Source organism: Seriola lalandi, unplaced genomic scaffold (genome assembly GCF_002814215.2).
Source record: "Seriola lalandi dorsalis isolate HSWRI2012SDOR001 ecotype SW California unplaced genomic scaffold, Sedor1 jcf7180002054182, whole genome shotgun sequence".
Lineage (NCBI taxonomy): Eukaryota > Metazoa > Chordata > Actinopteri > Carangiformes > Carangidae > Seriola > Seriola lalandi.
Window position 1 is genome coordinate 238,011 of NW_019524735.1, and position 18,384 is coordinate 256,394.

The following is an 18,384-nucleotide window of genomic DNA, read 5'->3' on the forward strand; positions in this document are numbered from 1 at the left end:
TTTAGGTGTTTCAGGCTTAAACGTATCAATAGTCTTAACGTTTGTAGGCTGACGGTTTGAAGGCAAGTCAATCTCTGAGAGGTATCAAAAGCTGAAGAGGTGAGGCGAACTGCAAGTTAAAGGAATCTCTCTGTAACCCACACTGACTTTAATTCATCAGTAATCCAACCAAGGCAACTCAGGGTTCCCACTCTTTTCTAGAGATCATTTTCCAGGACTTTTCTAGGACATTTTCAGTGATGATCCAGCTTGTATGACAGACAAGAATCACAGCATACACCAACATGCTCCTATCTGTGGAAGTCTGACTTAAAATAAGTGGAGTCTATACTTGGCAATACTTATCTACAAAATCATCTCTTATATGCTTAATTAATTATGAAATTATGACAAATTGATCAAAAGAACTTGCCTGCTCTGAACACCAATAACGCAAATAGTAGACTAAAATTTTCCCTACAGAAAAATCTAGACTGAACTTTAAAGATAAATGTTCGATTCATAGTTGATTTTGCAAAGATTATTTACTGCCACTGGGTCTTATCAGTTTATCACACTTTAGCCCATTTATTAGTCACGGGAAGTGAAGTCTGCAACGAGGTTAATCACACCCAGTGAGAGCCACAGCTACAGAAGTTAAACATTTCATGTCTTTCTATGGTCCGTTTTACCTGAACGCAGCAGCATTGGGTTTGAAGTGACGCTAACACAGGTGCTAGCAAAGTAAAACTTGCCGTTAGCCGGTGTTTGACTAACATACAGTTGGGCTCCCATTCATTGTATTGACCCCCACTTCCCATTTATTAATATCCAACTCTCAGCAATGGCCGACACATATTTGAAACCTTTGCTCCTGAGACAGAGGTGAATCACAAACCTTAAACCTTTAGCTACAGACCAAAACAAGCTAGCGAGCACATCAACTTCAGCAACTGAACCAAACATGCTAACCCATTATTCAACAGTTTAAAACCAGTAAGTTTAAATCTATTAACCCAATAAAAACTAGCACAGTCAGCAGCCAACAGTGACCTACGTACATTTAAAGAATAATGTAACTTACATTCTTAAGAGTTTCGCCACTTAAGTTGTAAATCATCCAACCTGCGCTCACGTGATGTGACCTCGCGTTCACAGCATTGCCAAACAAAACCGATGGCAGCCTTTTCAAAATACTGTGGTCTTTAAACTAGCCAAACAGTTTACATTCAACATGATCCTGAACATAACTTTGCCAGAAAACAGGAGAATGTTGAAATACTTTTTCAGGACAACAACAACAACAACAACAACAACAACAACGATTGTGTCGTATTGGTACTTTTACTTAAGTAAATGACCTGACTCCTTCCTCCACCACGGCAGGTAAGTTTGAAAGGGAGCTGTAGTTTGACACATACAGTAGCTTCAAGTACTAAGTGAGCAGAGAAAAAGGTTCCTGTTACACTTGGCATTTATTTTCTGAGCTTCATTCTACCAAAATGTGAAGCTGTATTTCATAATTTATAGAGATCTTGTGTTCAGTGGTGTGCATTTCAACTTCAGTTTTATATGTACCATATTTGTTCAGAGACCTTCATGGCACTGCTTACATCTAGTCACCGGGATTCACAATTAATTCTAATGAAGCTGCTTTTCTGTCTGAAATGTCAAAAAACTGAAAAGGGTATTTTAATCATCAAGAGTCAATTTATTTTCATATTCTAAAATTCAAAGGACATAACAGGATTTGAGAATAAATCCAAGGTTGAGTGCACAAAAATGTTTCACTGCAAGCGATTATGTACAAGAATGAAATCAACAAATCTGTACAGAATTCAACAGGTACTGCATCAATATTTAGAGTCGACTTTTTGAACCTAATAACGTAGACTAGACTGGACTTAGATTCATTTGTACTGAAGATAATTTTTTAAACACATCACATTAATTAATTTACATTTTAGTGAACTTTGTTTGCTGAATTAAAAGTTCACTTTTAGTGCATTAAGGACCACTGTATGCTTGTTTGTTTTTCATACATCAAAGATTAAAATCCCACCAAGGTAATGCTATGTGGCCTCATAAACAGGCCTAACTTGTAAAGGAGAACAAACCAAACAAACGTCCTCTCCGTCTGTTTACCCAAACATGCCACCCATAAATACACTGGCTAGCAATTACAATTTGATTGTACCATCATTGTATAATTAACGTGAACAATAGTGCGTCATATGAACATTAAGAATCAATGGTAAATCCTTAAATTGTTTTGCTTGCAGCATGAATAATAGTTGCCATAAACATTTGGCAAGTTTTTTTTTTCTGTCAAGCAGATAACCTGTAAGGAACTCTCTGTTCAACAAGTTATACAGAAACACGACTTTAGCCTGGGTGTAAATTATTAAGATAATTAGTTAAAAATTAGGGCTGGGTGATACAGACACATCCTCATAAAGATCATTGTGTAATTGTGGGTTTTTTTTCTACAATGGTGGTTATCACCTGGTTATCCCTACTTCCAAGTTGCGTAGATTCCTTGGACCCCAACATACTTGCTTGCAGGTCTAATTACAGTGTATTTTTAATCATACCATGTCAATTAAAAATGACAATAATGACAACTGCTGTTGTGGAAAGGTTTTTTCAAAATTTCCCCATTTTAGACAAATAAATACCTTCATTTTCAGAGAAAGACAACAAAACAGTTGCATAATGATCCGACCAGATGTTACAGCAATTTAGTGCATAATCCAGCCAGAGAAAAATGAGTAATAACATGAGTGATGAAGAATATTCATACGCTTTGATCATCACAATTAATATAACTCACCCAGCCCTAGTTTTACTTAACCCCATGACAATTTGGGACTGATCACCTTTTCACCCAGTGTCAGTCCGTGAAACAACACTGCATTTTGCTGGAATTATGCCTCTACTGAATACAAGATACAATGGATTTGAAAGCTATAATTCAGTTCAACACTATGCGTGCTATAGAAGAGAAGCCAAAAACACTTACTATCAGTTTAAATAAAATCAAATATGAAACTGACCATTTCTCATAACACAGATGAGTTTAAATACATGAGTTACACAATTTTCTTCTTTTTTTTTTTTTTTCAAACCTTCAGTAGGGAATAACGAAAGTGCTCTGGTCAAACCTGTAAAAAAATAATTTATACACACCCTCGTCATCTGACCGAAGGGTTTGTCACAAAATTGTTGACAACTGTTTTGCTTATTGATGGTCCTCCCCCCAGTCACTCTGCTGCTTCTCGCCCCCACCGCCCGTTGGTTGGATTAGTTGTCATTTGTTAAAAGGAAGGCAGGCAGGCAGTATGACAGTGGAACAGGCTGGGCCTGCTAAAGGCTCTGCCACCTCTCCCTCCAACTCTGTCCATGTTCCTTTTTCTGGGCTGTAGCAGATGGTAGAAGACTTATAGGCCCCCTGGGGAAAAAAGAAAATCAAGTCATTTTCTTCATTCCTCTTAGTGCTGTTTGGATTTCTAACTAAGGGACGTAAAAACTCAGGTTTTTAAATGCATGTGATCAAAAACAGCAGGCACATATTTAAAGGGAAAGTCTGGTGGCTTTCTATATTTTGTCAACAAATTCCATGAAAGGACTAAAACCAACTAACTGATAACAATAACTACTTCCTCTGTAGCCAGATGTAGTTTATTGGTCCGTGCCATAGTGCTCCATTATTGACCAAAAATGATTCAAAACACATCAGTATGCCACACTGTTCCCACTACTTGTTCCCATCTGGACATAATCTTCTAAAAACTACACTACCCAGGAAATTAGGATCATGAAAGTATATATTCATGACCTGTGACTCTCTTATTGAGAGACGGACTAAAACCTTAGATGGGTTTCCATCCACAAGTTTGATACATATTTTTAATTTGAGCTGAAAAAAAGACAGTGTGGAAAACTAGTGCCACAGCAACTACTAATATTCACACAATGGTAGTGGATGCCAATATGTTTTAATTTGTATCTTCTTTTGCTGACTTCCTCAAAATTTGAGTTAAAATTTGTGCTAGCTATTGAGTCAGTTTACATGTGCAGTACCATCCTGGTTATAATCAGGTTTTTGGAGTACCTCAGTTATCTGTTGCGCACGTAAACATCATATCCCGCTTTCAGAAACCTGTATATGTTACTTAAAGTACTCTGATAGAGTACCAGTGATTAGAGTGTTTACATGCCACCAGGATACTGTAGCATGTAAACACTTCATGCAGGTTTCTGATCATTCATTGTTGTTAGAACACAGATGATGACTTTGATCATCTATACAGCGATACAAATAACCAGGTGTTTCATGTTCCATGTAACGCCATGTTCATGCGCATGTGAACACAGTCAGTTGTTTCTTTTTCACAGGATATGTTGACAGTGACAAAATATAGAATATCCCAAGCCTTATTCTTTAATGTAAAATAATCTAATCTGTAAGTCTGTAAATCTGTAAAAAAGAATATATACAGTACCATGCTCCAGCTGTAGCCCCCCACGAGGAAGATGCTGTCATCCAGAACAGCACAGCCTGGGCCACTGCGACCCTCCAGGATGGGTGTCTGCAGGATGTTCCACTGGTCAGCTTTCGGGTCGTAACACTCAACCAACATCACGTCTAGATGGGAGAAACCTGTGAGAGGAGGAAGACAACTGTGTTAAAATGATGTACTTAGTGTATCGCATGAATTTAATAGGCCCCAATATTGTTAGTCCAGGTCATAGTAATAAGCTGGTTATTTGACTTTACAGTCCAACAATTAGTTAGCTTCTTACTTTGCCAAATGGGTTCCTATGTGAACAGAAAATTTTCCGCCAATGTTTTGGTTATTTCTGTGTGTGCTGTTTTCTCTGCGCTTTTCTTACTGGTTTTTAAGTGGGCGGGACTTCAATGTCACATTTCTACCGTAGAAAACTAAGAAATCAAACATCGAGACCTGGATCAATCTAAAACATTTTTCTTTCCTCTTGATTCTCAGGGCCTCTGAAGTCTGTTTGATTAAATCTGCAAGTTTCTGCTTTTGCCATGTACAAAAAATATCAATCAATATAGCACATTTCATTACTCAGTGTAGTAAATAGCAAATTCAATGTGTTTTAATGATAATGGCAGTATCTCTTTTCCCTGAAACGCTCGAGCACTTACCTTTCAAATGGTTTCCACCAATAGCATACAGGCGGTCATTCATTCCAGCCAGGGCATGAATGGCACGCTTTGTGTTCATATCCTGTTTCCGAGCCCACACGTCCATTATAGGGTCGTAACAGTAGAGCCAGGACACATATTCTCCATTGTGTACTCCTCCTGCAACCGGTAAACACAGCACTATGTCTTTATTACCGTTTTGAAATACATAGTGTAAGTAGATGCACTAGCTGCTCATGTAATATGGTACTCTATGAGGCAAACTTGATCAATGACAGTACTTATTAAAAAATTTATTTTTTTTATTACTGAACCGAACAATTACCAGAGTTCCCATATTGAAATATATCACAAAAAATAATTAACCTATAAACCACACAACATACGGCATGAATAGTAATTTCAAGTACATTTTTTTAACCCAGCTTGTGATATTTTGTCTATGTTAACATCTAACACAAGATGCCAATTTTACAATTTTACTTAAGTTAAGGTAGAAATACCACAATATGGAAAATAATGTGGATGAATTATTATGTAAGAAGGACATTTAATGTTATAGGGGTTATGAGAAAGGCTAGTTAAACAGTCATATAGTATACTGTTGGGTAATTTAATGTAAACAATGCATTTGATTTTATAAACTGATCACATTTTTTATATATAAAATACTACTCTGCAACATAACCAGTAACCACAGCTGTGAAATAAATGTAATGGTGTAAAAAGTTCAATATTTCCCTCTGAACTGTAGTTGAATGGAAGTATAATCATATGACTGTATAGCAAAGTTTCCAGCTGTGATAATAAGGATTATTAATTGATATTGTTAATTATCTCCTGCCATTTACTTATGGTCATGTTTTAGTGGACATCATTGCACATCAGGTACCTTTTAAGAAAAAAAAATAAGAATACAGGATAATTGTGACGGGTTCTCTCCTGACCTGATATGTAGATCTTGCCGTTATGTACTGCTCCTGCATGGGCGGCCAGAGGCTGCGGCAGAGACGACACATAGTTCCACTCATTAGTCTCGAGGTTGTAGGACTCCACGCTGGAGAGGTAGCCTGTCTCGTTCCTACCACCAATCACGTACAGGTGCTTATCCAGGCGGCAGGCAAAGAAACTGGCTCTCCTGAGGAGGAAGTGTCAACCAGACAACATCATTAAACCAGCAATGACAAGATCCATTCTAGGATTTTTTAGTTTCTGAGGTGGAAATTATTCAGGAAAAAGATCACAACTAAGACGTTTAGAGCAATAGAAAACATACACACATACACACACACACACACATACACACACACACACACATATATATACATATATATATATTTACACATGTAAATAAAAATCTGTTAAAAATTCTAAGGATTTCAAATATCCTGTTTGTTTTCTTTATCATTTAACAGAAGACAACCGGTGTTTGCACAGTTTGAGAGTCCTGAAGTTTCTTACTGCATCCTCAGACGTATATAGTACTGTATAGGTAAACATAAACCTAAAGCACATTTAAACAAAACCAATGGTCCACATAGCAATGAATATAAAAATGAAAAAAAACAAACAAATATAAAGCAATATAAATGAATGCATGAAAGAAGGATTCCGTATTCAAATACAAAAAAGGCTCACCTCTCCTGCATAGGGGGCAACTGTATCCAACTGTTGAATCTGGGATCATAGCGGCTCACAAAATTAGTGCTATGCTTTCCTGAAAAAGAGATAGAAATCAAGATCAGTGAAACTGATTACACCCATGATTTAGTTTAGTGAGAAGCTTTTTTTTACAGTGCAGTATAGTTTAAGTAGTGCTCTCTTCTAATTGGCAAAGTTTTTGTTACATACCAATAAAATGCAAAACTACGACTCTGCAAGTCTTGATTTAAAAATAAACATATTATCTGAAAATCACCACCCACACATGCTGATTTTCAGTGTTAAAATGTGCTCCTTTTCACTGCACTTAGAGTTAACAAGTGCTGGCTGAAGGCTTGTTTTTTCAGTCATAGACTGATGTGGTTTTGTTCAAAAAGTCTTAAATTATATCTGATGATGTGTTTTGGTATTGTGTTGACTTTTACCCTCACTGTTATTGTACTAGTGTATTATTATGATACTTGGTGGAATAATAACGAAAGGACAGCATTTAATTTTTTGATCGTTTAAAGTCTGTCTTTCTTATCATGGATATATTTTACCACCGTTTCACAAAAGCACTCGTGACACTTCCACACCACAAATATTTCAGTGTTAATAACAGTTATTTTTCTGTGCCAATTATTGACAAGTGTTGTTTGTCCACTCAGATCTGATCTGGCTCTAGGAAGTGCGTTTGAAACTATCTGAAAGTGCAACATTAACTCTGATGAGTTTGAACTTACACACACACTGGCTAAGAGCGCTCTCTATATTAAGTAAACACTGGTTAATTTGCTGTGTGTAGGCACTGAAAAGCATTCATTCATTCTGTGGTGTTACAGTACCGTTGGGGTTCCACTGGTCCTCTCCGCCCAGCAGCAACAGGAAGTTCTCCACCTCCACCACACAGTGATGGGCACTGTTGTAAGGCATTACTAAATGAGACACAAAAATCAAAGGTGTTAGTCACAGAAACATGACAATGGTATGGGTCAGTGGCAGGCAAATAGCAACATAAGGGCCAAACCTGGCCCTCCATTAAGAATATTTGGCCCCCTGAGGAAAAAGAACATTTTCTCTTTGATAGGCCCAGAATGAAGACAGCTTTAATTGCACTACTTTAACCTATTTGACCATTATAGATTTGTGTCTCTCAAACACAAATACACTCAGTTGGCAGTTTGTTAGACACACCTAGCCAAACCTAATGCAGTCTCTGGGAGAAGTGTTGATTCAATGGTTTGAGTTTGGGTGCTGTTGAATTGTATTGTGTTATACGAGCAGATGTTTCTATTATTTTGTTCACCCCATTTATATCAATGAGGGTAAGCTAAATAACAGAAAGACCTCTCTGTATAATGCAGTACAGTTCAACAGCACCACAAACTCCATCCACCAAAGTTATCATACAGTCGAGTGAGCGCCCTCTAAAACAGTTTCAATAAAAATGTAATATTATAACCTTCATAAAGGAGGATTTATTAGGACCATTGTATCAAACTGCATTGGTTTCAAATAGGTGTACCTAATAAACTGCCAACTTAGTACTAATGGGAGTTACACCTTAAAACTAACAATTTTATAAATTAATTTAATTCTTAAATGAATTCAAATAATACTCAAACATATACACTAGGCCTGCATCTCAACTGTGCCTGTAAAATTACATTGAACAAAGCTTAAAAAACTGTTCCACCCAACTGCCGATCCCTGATGTAGGTCTACTGGTCTGGACAACAGATGTTAGTCACAATTAAACAAGGCTTCTATTTATAGAACATCTACAAAATGTTATCTTAACTTTTTAATAAGCAATATTTGTAAAGGCAGTGTTTCCCATTCAGTGACTGCTTTTATTACTTGCGATGCTGAGTGTCCTGTTGTTTGATAGGGGGGTGCTCATAGTACATATTAATGTGGAGACTGATTTAATTTGCAGTGTTACTCTTAACAACAGGCCAGAGTGCTTGTTGTAATGACACAGCCAAACTTCTATTTCACAATCCTCAGTCGGAGTCAATGTTATATGATTTATGGTCCCTCCTCATTGCTTTTGTTTTGCAACCTTCCATTCATCCATCTACAGGAAGTGATTTCTTGTGGGGAATCAAGCCTGTTGACTCTTAAACTGGAACAAATGAAAGTATGAGGCAGGGTAAACAGGCTACTGTTTGTTATGACAATATCTATCTATCTATCTATCTATCTATCTATCTATCTATCTATCTATCTATCTATCTATCTATCTATCTATCGCTATCTTTCTCTGTTATGGTAAACGAGTTTCTATTTTAGAGACTTAACTTACCTGCCAGTGAGTACTCTAAGGACTGACTCTCACAGTGCAATACTTTTCCTTTTCTCTTCATCTAGCATTAATATGCCACAGCAACTATTCATCTAGCAACCAAGTACATCCAATAAATATAATCTTCAGTGTACCACACCGCTCATTTTCTCAGCACAAGTTAGCATAAACAGCTACATGCCCACAGCTGCAGCAGGACCCCCTCATGGAGGATATTCCCTTGTGTATGTTTTTGTGCTCCCCTCCTCTCCTCCATCTTCTTTTGCTGAAGTGACCCCATTGAGATGTAGAGAAATGGTCTTAGGTGACAGTCATAATGAACATGATCGTGTTCACTCAATAAATCTCAGGCCCGGTGCTTTTTGAGCACAAATCAGTGAAATGTTAAAGCCCACCTGTCTGTCTCCATCAGTCATTTCCACTGTCACCTCCCCACCGCCTGATGGATCACAGTTGCTGCAAAATTAGACAGCCTTGAATCTCATTTCTTTCCTATTGGCCTCTCCCTGCAATCTCACTCTGGCTGGCTGACATGTGCCGGTCCTCTCTATGGGAGGGGAGTCTCAGATAGGAACTAATACTACATACACTAAACACAGCTTTATCTTGAACGAGGGGATTAGGTTGCTTGCCTCCAGTGCACCTCAAAGACGAGTGCCATATGACTGCCAAATTCCCGTACATGCTATTTACCATTTACCATTATCATTCAGTCAGCAGTATATAGGACATGGATGGCTGGCTTTTTATTTGATGTCTAGTGACTTGTACTCATACTAAAAATCATTTCATACCCACGTGAAAAGAAGATTATTGCTTTACAGTATGTCACAGGCTACAGTATGAGGAGTACTGTGGGAAGACTTGGGACATTTGCCCTGCCTCTACAGGTGCCACAGATACAGTGAACAGTGGGACAAGTACCATGTTACAATAACTGTACACCACTGTACTAGTCTTGTGCAGTGCAAAAAATAAAACAACAAACCAATTATTTCCCCTGTACAATGTGTAAGACTTGACTGTGAATTATCACCTGTGAAAGAGTATGAAATCAGTCTGCATAGTTGTCCCCTCTCCCCCTAAATCTTCCACTCGCCCCAGGGGTGAACAGCCAAAGGAGGGCAGGATGAGCACGTCCTCCACGAGATGGACGCCATCACTCCAGTCTACAGTGAGCTCTAGGGCTCACTAGAGGGAGTCAGAAACCTCTGCATAGAAGCACAGTCGGGGTCGGTTGAATGACTCCACAGCTAATGCACCACTGCTGCTCGAGCTCTGACGTGCCTTTAACACCATTACAATTGCATCCCACTGAGCTGAATTCCTTTGTTCTAGGCCATGTTGCATGGATGAGGTCCATTTGCACGTGTTAGATTTTAATATCAGGTTGATTTAAAGAAGAAGAATAGGAGAATAGTCCAGTATTGTGTCTGAGCCTGTGCCTGCCTTTGTCTTGTGTTCGTCCACGCTGCTGTGGGTACACTAGATGGCAAACTTTACACTAGAATCACAGAGCAGCAGATATATCTGACACAACAAGAGGGATCAGATTCTTCCCAAATTGTGTTGATGAATGTCTTAATCAAAGGCTGTCCCTCTCAGGTTTCGCCTCATTGAAAAGTTATGATTGAATGTTAATAATCTTCTATTCCACATCCATTGTGTGGAGGCTACATCAGATGGTCACTGATGTGTTAAGGGGATGATTTTGCAGTTTTGTCCCTCCACTTGGCCACGGACCATTTGAGTGTTAACTTTTTAGTTCTGAGTGATGGAAATCCCTATTGACCTTTTCCTTGCTGCAGTTTATACCCAGGAGTGTGAGTTTAATGAGAAAATGACAATATAAACACCAGTGGGCTTCAGGCTATTGTATATGCATGCCTCCTTCAGTAAAATGCACCGTGAAAGATTTAGACAAACAGGAGCTAAAATAACAGATGACTGCACAGAAACGTTATGATTTGAGAAACCAGAATAAACCATGTCCAAGGCCGTTGGTGAATTTGAGACGCACCAACAGAAACATCACACTGGAATCAAAAACCCGTTCCATAAAGTGAGAGTATAAACTGCACACACTGAGCTGACAGAAAACAGACCTGTGGCTAATATGTACGAATGGAGAGACGCTGCTGAGATATGACTCCAACCAAGACAAAAGGACAAAAACTCGATATGTCCGGCAATGATGATGCAAAGGACAAATATGGTTTCCCATTAGCTCTTCTTTGACCTTTGCAATATGGCAACAATATAGTGGTGAGCCTTAAAAGGTCAGGGAAGACAGAGAGAAAAAAGAGCATGGTACAGTTTACAGAGGTGAGTGCTGTGGGGATGTGTTTGTAAACTCACAAAGACTTCAGACATGTTCTCTATGGACACAACATTTTTTTCAATAGAATAGTTTTCTGTGAAATTATGACAACTTGCTTTCAATATGACATCATGAAATCAATATCATAAACTGTATCCTGGCATAAATGCCTATAGGTCATGAGATACATCTTTATTTTCTTTTATTGCTTTTATTTATTACTTTTATCATGTTTTTTTTTTTTAGTCTATTAAAATCATTATCCATTTTAACTGTGTGTGTATACACACTACAGCTGCTGTCCTCCTGACTGTATCTTGTGGCATTTGCTTTACCTTACATAAACCTGATATCAATAGTGACACCGGGTCAACAGGTTAATTCAGTACTGAGTATTAGTATGTATGGGGCAATTCAATCTTATGTATTGATCAACGTGAGCGAATAATCATGCTACATTAAAATGCTATGGAGGAAAGATGTCATTCATTATTGTTCTATCTCTGCCACAATAGATCATTAGATTCAAGTAAATCTCATCATGCATCCTGCCAGCATATTTCAGCAAAAACAAGAGAAACCGGGCATGAAGCTCCACAGTGCTGTGAAGTCACGCTCTGATTAAAAACTTATATTAAAAGTGATAGTGATACATTATTACCTGAAGGATTTAGGGAACTCCTTCCCCTCATTTTCCGTGGAAATTAACCTGTGTTAAAGTCATCCATAGGAACAACTATTTCTCATCATAAAAGCCACGAACACAAGATGCCCCAGGTAAAAAAAAAAAAAAAAAAAAAAAAAAAGGCAGCAAAGCCTGTGCAACTCACTTGTGAGGATCTTCCATGTCTTTTTCTCATCGTCATAGTACTGGACCAAATTGCTGGGGAGACGATCAGGTCCAGGAGGCAAACCACCCACCAGTAACAGCATTCTCTTATTGGAACGGATTCTGTAATGTCAAAGGTGTGGGTGTGTGGACAAGTGTTAGGAAACAGAAAACAAAACAGGTATTAAGCCTTGAAATAAAACATCCAAAGGACAAAATAAGTACAACCTGCACCTGGACACCTTTAATAGTATTAACAGTTCTTTGCCAGGGTATTTAGATTTTTCACTTTTCAAATGCTCAGTGTGTGAATGAATTAATCACTGAATGAAATACGAATAAATGGATGGTTAAATGAATAACTGCTCCTTGTCCAAGTACAACTACTTAAGTTGAGACTACTAATCAGGCAATGTGTGGCCACGTTTTTTATAATTAACATAAAATTGCTCAACAGCGCACTTATCCTTTTGATGTGTTATTGAACGGTTATTGTACTCCAAAGATATCTTTTCAATTAGCTGTGAAGCGAGGACGATCCTGCAGGGTGCCATGCTGGAGGCTAAAAGCGCAATTGAGTATATTAACCTGCCTATACAATGTCTCCATTTCATTGGCTACGGTGATTCATGTGACATCCCTGAGTCAGTTGTGAGATATTTCCTGCTGTTTGTATATGATATATACACTCAAAGCTGCACACTTTACTCTACATTAATGAGCATTATCTGGCTCCTAATGGATTTTAACACAAATCTACCAATTAATCACAATATGCAGCAAAAAGATTAAGAGTAGCTGGCCTTTAGATTCAGACACGTTCACCTTTTTTCCCTTTTTCATATTTTACTTCTTTATGCTTGGGTAAATCACCATTGTCTCGGTACATTCTCCCTGCTACCGGCCCACTCGGAAGTGTTTTGGGGTTATTCATATGCAAATGAGCCCCTGGACATAGATAATAGTGATTAATTGAGAGGAGAGAAACAGCGGCATGTGAAACTAATTATGAGGATTCCTGATTCCTTGCTCATTTAGGTCCATATGTAGGAATAGATATGTTATTGGGATAATGTAGGAATAGCTAAATGTAAAATGATCCTACTTTTTGATTTATTGTGCAAAATTTGATTTACAAGTTTCAATTCTCTAATGCCACAGCATTATTTTTCCTCTCCTCACAGACATACACACCAATTGAAATATTTGAATACTGATGCCATCACTGCTCAAAACATTTTCAGCCTTGACCATCTTGCTATAGTCAGCTCTGCAAACAAAATCTGACAACAGCACCGCCAATCAATCAGCTTACTGATAACGCCTGTCTACTTACCAGCCCCTTAAAGTGCTGATCAGGACAAACATGGAGGTAAACCATGCTGCTTGGCCTATTTTTGTGTGTGAGTGAGACACATGCATCTAACCTGAATAAGAAGCACTGCCCGATTGTCCCTTAATGAAAATGAATGCTGCAGTTTCTAAAATATAATACACACTCAAATGCTCTAAATTCCCTTTTGACTGTATTATATTTCTGTTTATTGTGATATCAGGGCCAGGGTATCATTGTAGTTACATCAGAATTACTAAGTAATTTCTATGTAATTCTGGTAGCAATTTAATTATAGCATTTCAAATTGTATTCATGAGACTTCCCACAAATCAAATGCATAACCTTTATCTAGTTTGCTGCATCTTGTCGACACTGATTAGAGAGCAATTACACAGATGTGTGAGGAAATAAAGAGTTGTTTTTTCTTCACTAAAACATAAGGTAACCTTGTAATTATGGATACAGTGTAGCATAGAGTAGATCACCCCCCCTGACAGCTGGCATTCTTTTACAGGAAACCCCCCCCACCCCCCCAATCCTCATTAACTGGGCCTCAAACCTCACACCTCTGACTGACCACCTACAGTACATGGTCTAGACTACACAGGCGGTGGGACCAATACTTGAGTGAGTGGGCAATACTTGAGTCTGCAATTTGTTCAAATTTAACGAGTGGGAGGCATTTAATCACTTTCCGTCCACTCTCAATGCTGTATGTGTGTGTGTGTGTGTGTGTGTGTGTGTGTGTGTGTGTGTGTGTCTCTGTTTGTCTTTTTCTCACCTGCTGGCCATGGTCTGCCTGCAGTGCTGTCTGAAGGGCATCAGGTGGTAGTTCATGGCATCCAGGAGTAGTTTCTGGCACACAGGGTCACTCCTCATGAAGTCAACAGACTGCACCCTCTCCACCAGCTCTGGGGCAGGTATGAGGGCGAAGCGCAGCCTCTTCATAAGGTCTGGCGCATAGTGCATGCGAGTCTCCCGGTCATGCTCCAGCCAGAGAACTGACATCTGGAAGAGAGCCAGCTCTGACTCCACTGGGGGTGGCAGAGCATCTAGCATGGCACACATCTCCTCAAAGTTCAGCAAGAGCACATCCTCCACCAGGTACTTGTTGGCCAGCTTCTTGGTCTCATCCAGTCCATGGAGTGCAGCAATCTTGCAGATCTGCTTGTAGTTCTGCACAGAGATCTGGTCGTTGAGGAACTGCACACTGAGTTTAGTAATCTGGGGGATGTTGAGGATCTTGCTGACTGACAGCACCTCTTCCACTGTGTCCAGGGAAAGAGTCACGTTGGCAGTGTAGAGGTACTCCAGCACTAATCGCAGTCCAATGGAGGAACAGCCCTGAAGTACCAGGTTATTGATGGGCCTGGCACTGGGGGTCACCAGCTTGTCATCAGGAGAGGATGAGGGGGTCCCACTGCTGCCCTGGTCCCCTTTGCTCCCCTCATTGTTGATTGCATTATGGGAGGAGAAGAGAGATCTGAAATACTGGGAGCAGGATGCCAGCACAGCTTTGTGGCAGTGGAACTGCTGTCCCTGGGCAGTGAGAGTCACATCACAGAAAAGCTGTTTTCTCCATAAGAGATTGAGCCCATGCAGCAGGGTGTCACTGTGTGTTGGGTCAAAGGTGGATGTTCTATCACCCGATCTGGACATGACTTCCTGACTGTGAACGCCACCTAGGCAACAAATAAACCATGCAAGCCATTTACCTCAGGTCATTTATTTGCACAACACACGTAGCCCTTATAGATGCTATCAGTCAACTATTACAATAGGAAACGATTTCTGGAATAAGTTATTGAACAGATCGCACGTCCATCCAGCGGGGAATAACCATGATGCCATGCCAGCCGGCGAAAATCTACATCCAATACGGCTTCAGTCGCTTTCAACTTTGAGCCCTGGTCGTAAAGCAACAAACAAAAACGCAGTAGTTCCCACAGCGTGCCACTCTTATTCATTCTTAACTGAAGAACAAGATGATTTAAATGGAGGCTGAGGTTTTGAAGGGCGCTGTCAAAACAAAACGAGGATACGGAGATGCTGCAGCGCTTTCCCCCCTCGGTAACGCGGCTGAAGTTGTCGGATCAGGAAAAAAGAGACAACCGCTACGGTGGACGGATAACATGCAGCATTCAGCTAACACTTATCCCTTCTCCTATCTTGCTGCACACCCCCACAATGAGGACATTACACATCGCACAGATTTACGGAGTCACACAAAAGCAATTAGTTTGTCTCCGAGCCGTCAGCAGCAGTATGGGTGCGTTTCGCTTTTAGTCTACCTGAGTTACGCGGACGTGAGTATCGAAAAATATTCACTGAAATGCAGCTTTCGGTAAAGTTAAATGCATTATGCATCTGTAATGTTTCTTAGCAAGAACAAAAGCTATTTCTATGTGCGTAATGTGTGCAAACTTGACACAAGCGTGCTGTAACGTTGTCGCCAGATTCACTAAAAGCGCCTGTCACAACTAAATGATGTGAGCAGCTTGAGCCTGAGAAGGAGCCAAACTTACCTGACTTCAGCTCTTGACAAAAAAAGAAAGTAAGCTTCAGGTTCCCAATAATCTCACTTGAATTTTCCTTTGTTCTCCTTTTAAGAAATGTCCTTTCCTTTAAAGTCTATGGTCGGTGGTGTCTCAAAATAACCATTGATTCCAACTCATAAAGTCACTATTTCAGGTTATTTGTTGACGTTGATCATTTGTTCTTCTGAATTAACAAGAAGTGTGTGAGTGTGTGAGAGGGAGCTGTGCTTTCTGCAAGAGAAGAAGAAGAAGAAATATACGTGTGACAAATTATGCTACCAAGAAACAACACATCATTATCCTTGGGCCTGGGGCTCAGTGAGTCGTAACGAGAGTAATAGGAAATCCACGGTTGGGGAGAGAAACGGTCGTGCATGGCCGGTGGAGAGAGACCATGCAGGGGTATGGATGCTGGAGAGACTCGCAAAATTATGGCTCAAGGCTATTGTAAAAACTGTCGAGCGTAAATGACTGCGATTTCAAACATCTATGGAAGAAAGAAAAGAGAAAGGGGGAGAAAAACCGAGTCTTTCCCTCGCTGTTATAGAGAGAACCGTCAAGTTTTAGTGCGCATTGCTAATTAGTCAATTTCTCTCTGCCTTCACAGCCCGACGACTTTGCTGCTGAGCTGAAACTGCTAATTTCTGGGACCAGCCTTTTTTTGGCTGTGAACTGGATGGATGAATGGCTTGTCTCGCACAAATGACAAAAAGCCCCTGCCTTAATCTCCATCGCCAAAATAACCCCTCATCTCATTCTGCTCCTGCTAGTCCTTCAAAAGAAGGTGCTCTACACAAACTCAAGTTTTGCATCTGTATTATAAATACAACATACACCACCATGTCCTCACTATGTTTATAATGTTGAATTAAAGCATGTAAAAGGTCCTTCTTCATTTCACATGCGAGAAAAGCATCTGGCCAAATAACACTATGAAACACAAAACATAACCGAAGTGATGTAAAGTTATAAAACAACATGCAGAAAAATAAAGTCTAACACAATATACAGTGTGTCCATCTGCTAGTATCTTGTCTGATCAGTTCATTGTGTCACAACCTGGAGGCCTATAGCTGCAGGCCTGTAAACACAAAGGGTTGAAACCTAATACAACATCCATTGGTGCACAGTAGTGTGTTGTATGTGAAAGTCCCGGTCGTATATTTAGAGTCCACACTTTCTCCTCCAAGAAGTTCACAAGGCATGGTTAAAAAAAAAAAAAAAAAAGATTCCTTGTTGTCTTATATGATTGTCTACTTGATTTTATGGTTTACACCAAGTACTGTGTCGCAAACAACCAAAACTGTGAGCCACCTGGTAGTTTCAGTCCTGTATTATAAGTCTAGTTGCTACCATATCACTTTGTTTACTGTCACCACAGTATGCAAACTCCCCTCAGTTCTGTACATGAAAAATCAGGTGATGTCATCCTGATCATTAGTAGGTTGACACCGGATGGTTGCAGGTTCAAAACAAAGAAAACAACATACTTGGAAATCCAATCAAACACAGTTAGATTTGACTTATTAGGACAGAATAAACTGTCAATTAAGTAAAGAGCTCAATTAGAGTAAAAAAAAAAAAAAAAAACTTACATGCAGGACTCCCGTGGGACCAGAAGTGACAGATACCTCACAAGTTATGAAATGACAGATAAGGATAAATGGGTTTGTTCATGTACTATGAAATAGAGCAACACCATGCTACAGTTGAAGCAATAACAGGCCACATATAGGTAGCATTCATAATAGATGGAAGCAGGACATTGTTTGATGCTTGAGTGTTTGACAAGCATGCGTATCCTCCACTTGTAGTTATACTGAACAAATTCATTCTACATGAACTGTGGGAGATGACTGATTAGATTGTGCACTGCATCTCAAATAATTATCATCACTGAAGGAAAACTATAATACTGTAGTATTAATTAGTGGTTTGAAACCACTACGAAAGCCGTTTGTATTGTTGTTTACTGTTATTATTGTGTTGCCTCATTTTCAAAGCACTTGTCACTGCAGTGCATTACAGTAGTTCACTTTATTTCACTTCGGAGTCACATACTGTTATCGTTACTTGCTCCCAGTTAGCACTACATTACCCAAGTCTCGAGCGAGCTATTCTAACGCAATAAAATGACCATTTCCAACTCTTTCAGCTCTTTGTAGCAACTCAGTCTCCTGAGGCCACTGGTCTTCAGATTGCAGGGCGTTTATGGTTGTAAGTTGTTGCAGTGTGCAGAGGGGGGGGGGGGGGGG

General features: G+C 39.5%; 1 protein-coding gene across 1 annotated transcript; it reads right to left on the reverse strand.

The window, feature by feature from the left end:
* Positions 1 to 1,685: 1,685 nt before the first annotated feature.
* klhl14 (kelch-like family member 14) lies at positions 1,686 to 15,732 on the reverse strand. The gene is made up of 8 exons (XM_023403744.2): positions 14,374 to 15,732; positions 12,258 to 12,379; positions 7,645 to 7,734; positions 6,794 to 6,872; positions 6,103 to 6,293; positions 5,156 to 5,314; positions 4,485 to 4,642; positions 1,686 to 3,430 (listed from the first exon to the last, which is right to left on the reverse strand). The coding sequence occupies exons 1-8, from the start codon at positions 15,249 to 15,251 to the stop codon at positions 3,290 to 3,292; spliced, it is 1,818 nt and encodes a 605-aa protein (XP_023259512.1). The 5' UTR covers positions 15,252 to 15,732; the 3' UTR covers positions 1,686 to 3,289.
* Positions 15,733 to 18,384: the final 2,652 nt, after the last annotated feature.

Bases quoted from the DNA above. Each gene is read 5' to 3' on its own strand.
- klhl14 (XM_023403744.2), bottom strand. From the start codon at position 15,251: ATGTCCAGATCGGGTGATAGAACATCCACCTTTGACCCAACACACAGT. The intron at 12,380-14,373 runs GTGAGAAAAAGA...TTGACATTACAG, and splicing joins AGGCAGACCATGGCCAGCAG to AATCCGTTCCAATAAGAGAA. The intron at 4,643-5,155 runs GTAAGTGCTCGA...CTCCTCTCACAG, and splicing joins TGGTGGAAACCATTTGAAAG to GTTTCTCCCATCTAGACGTG.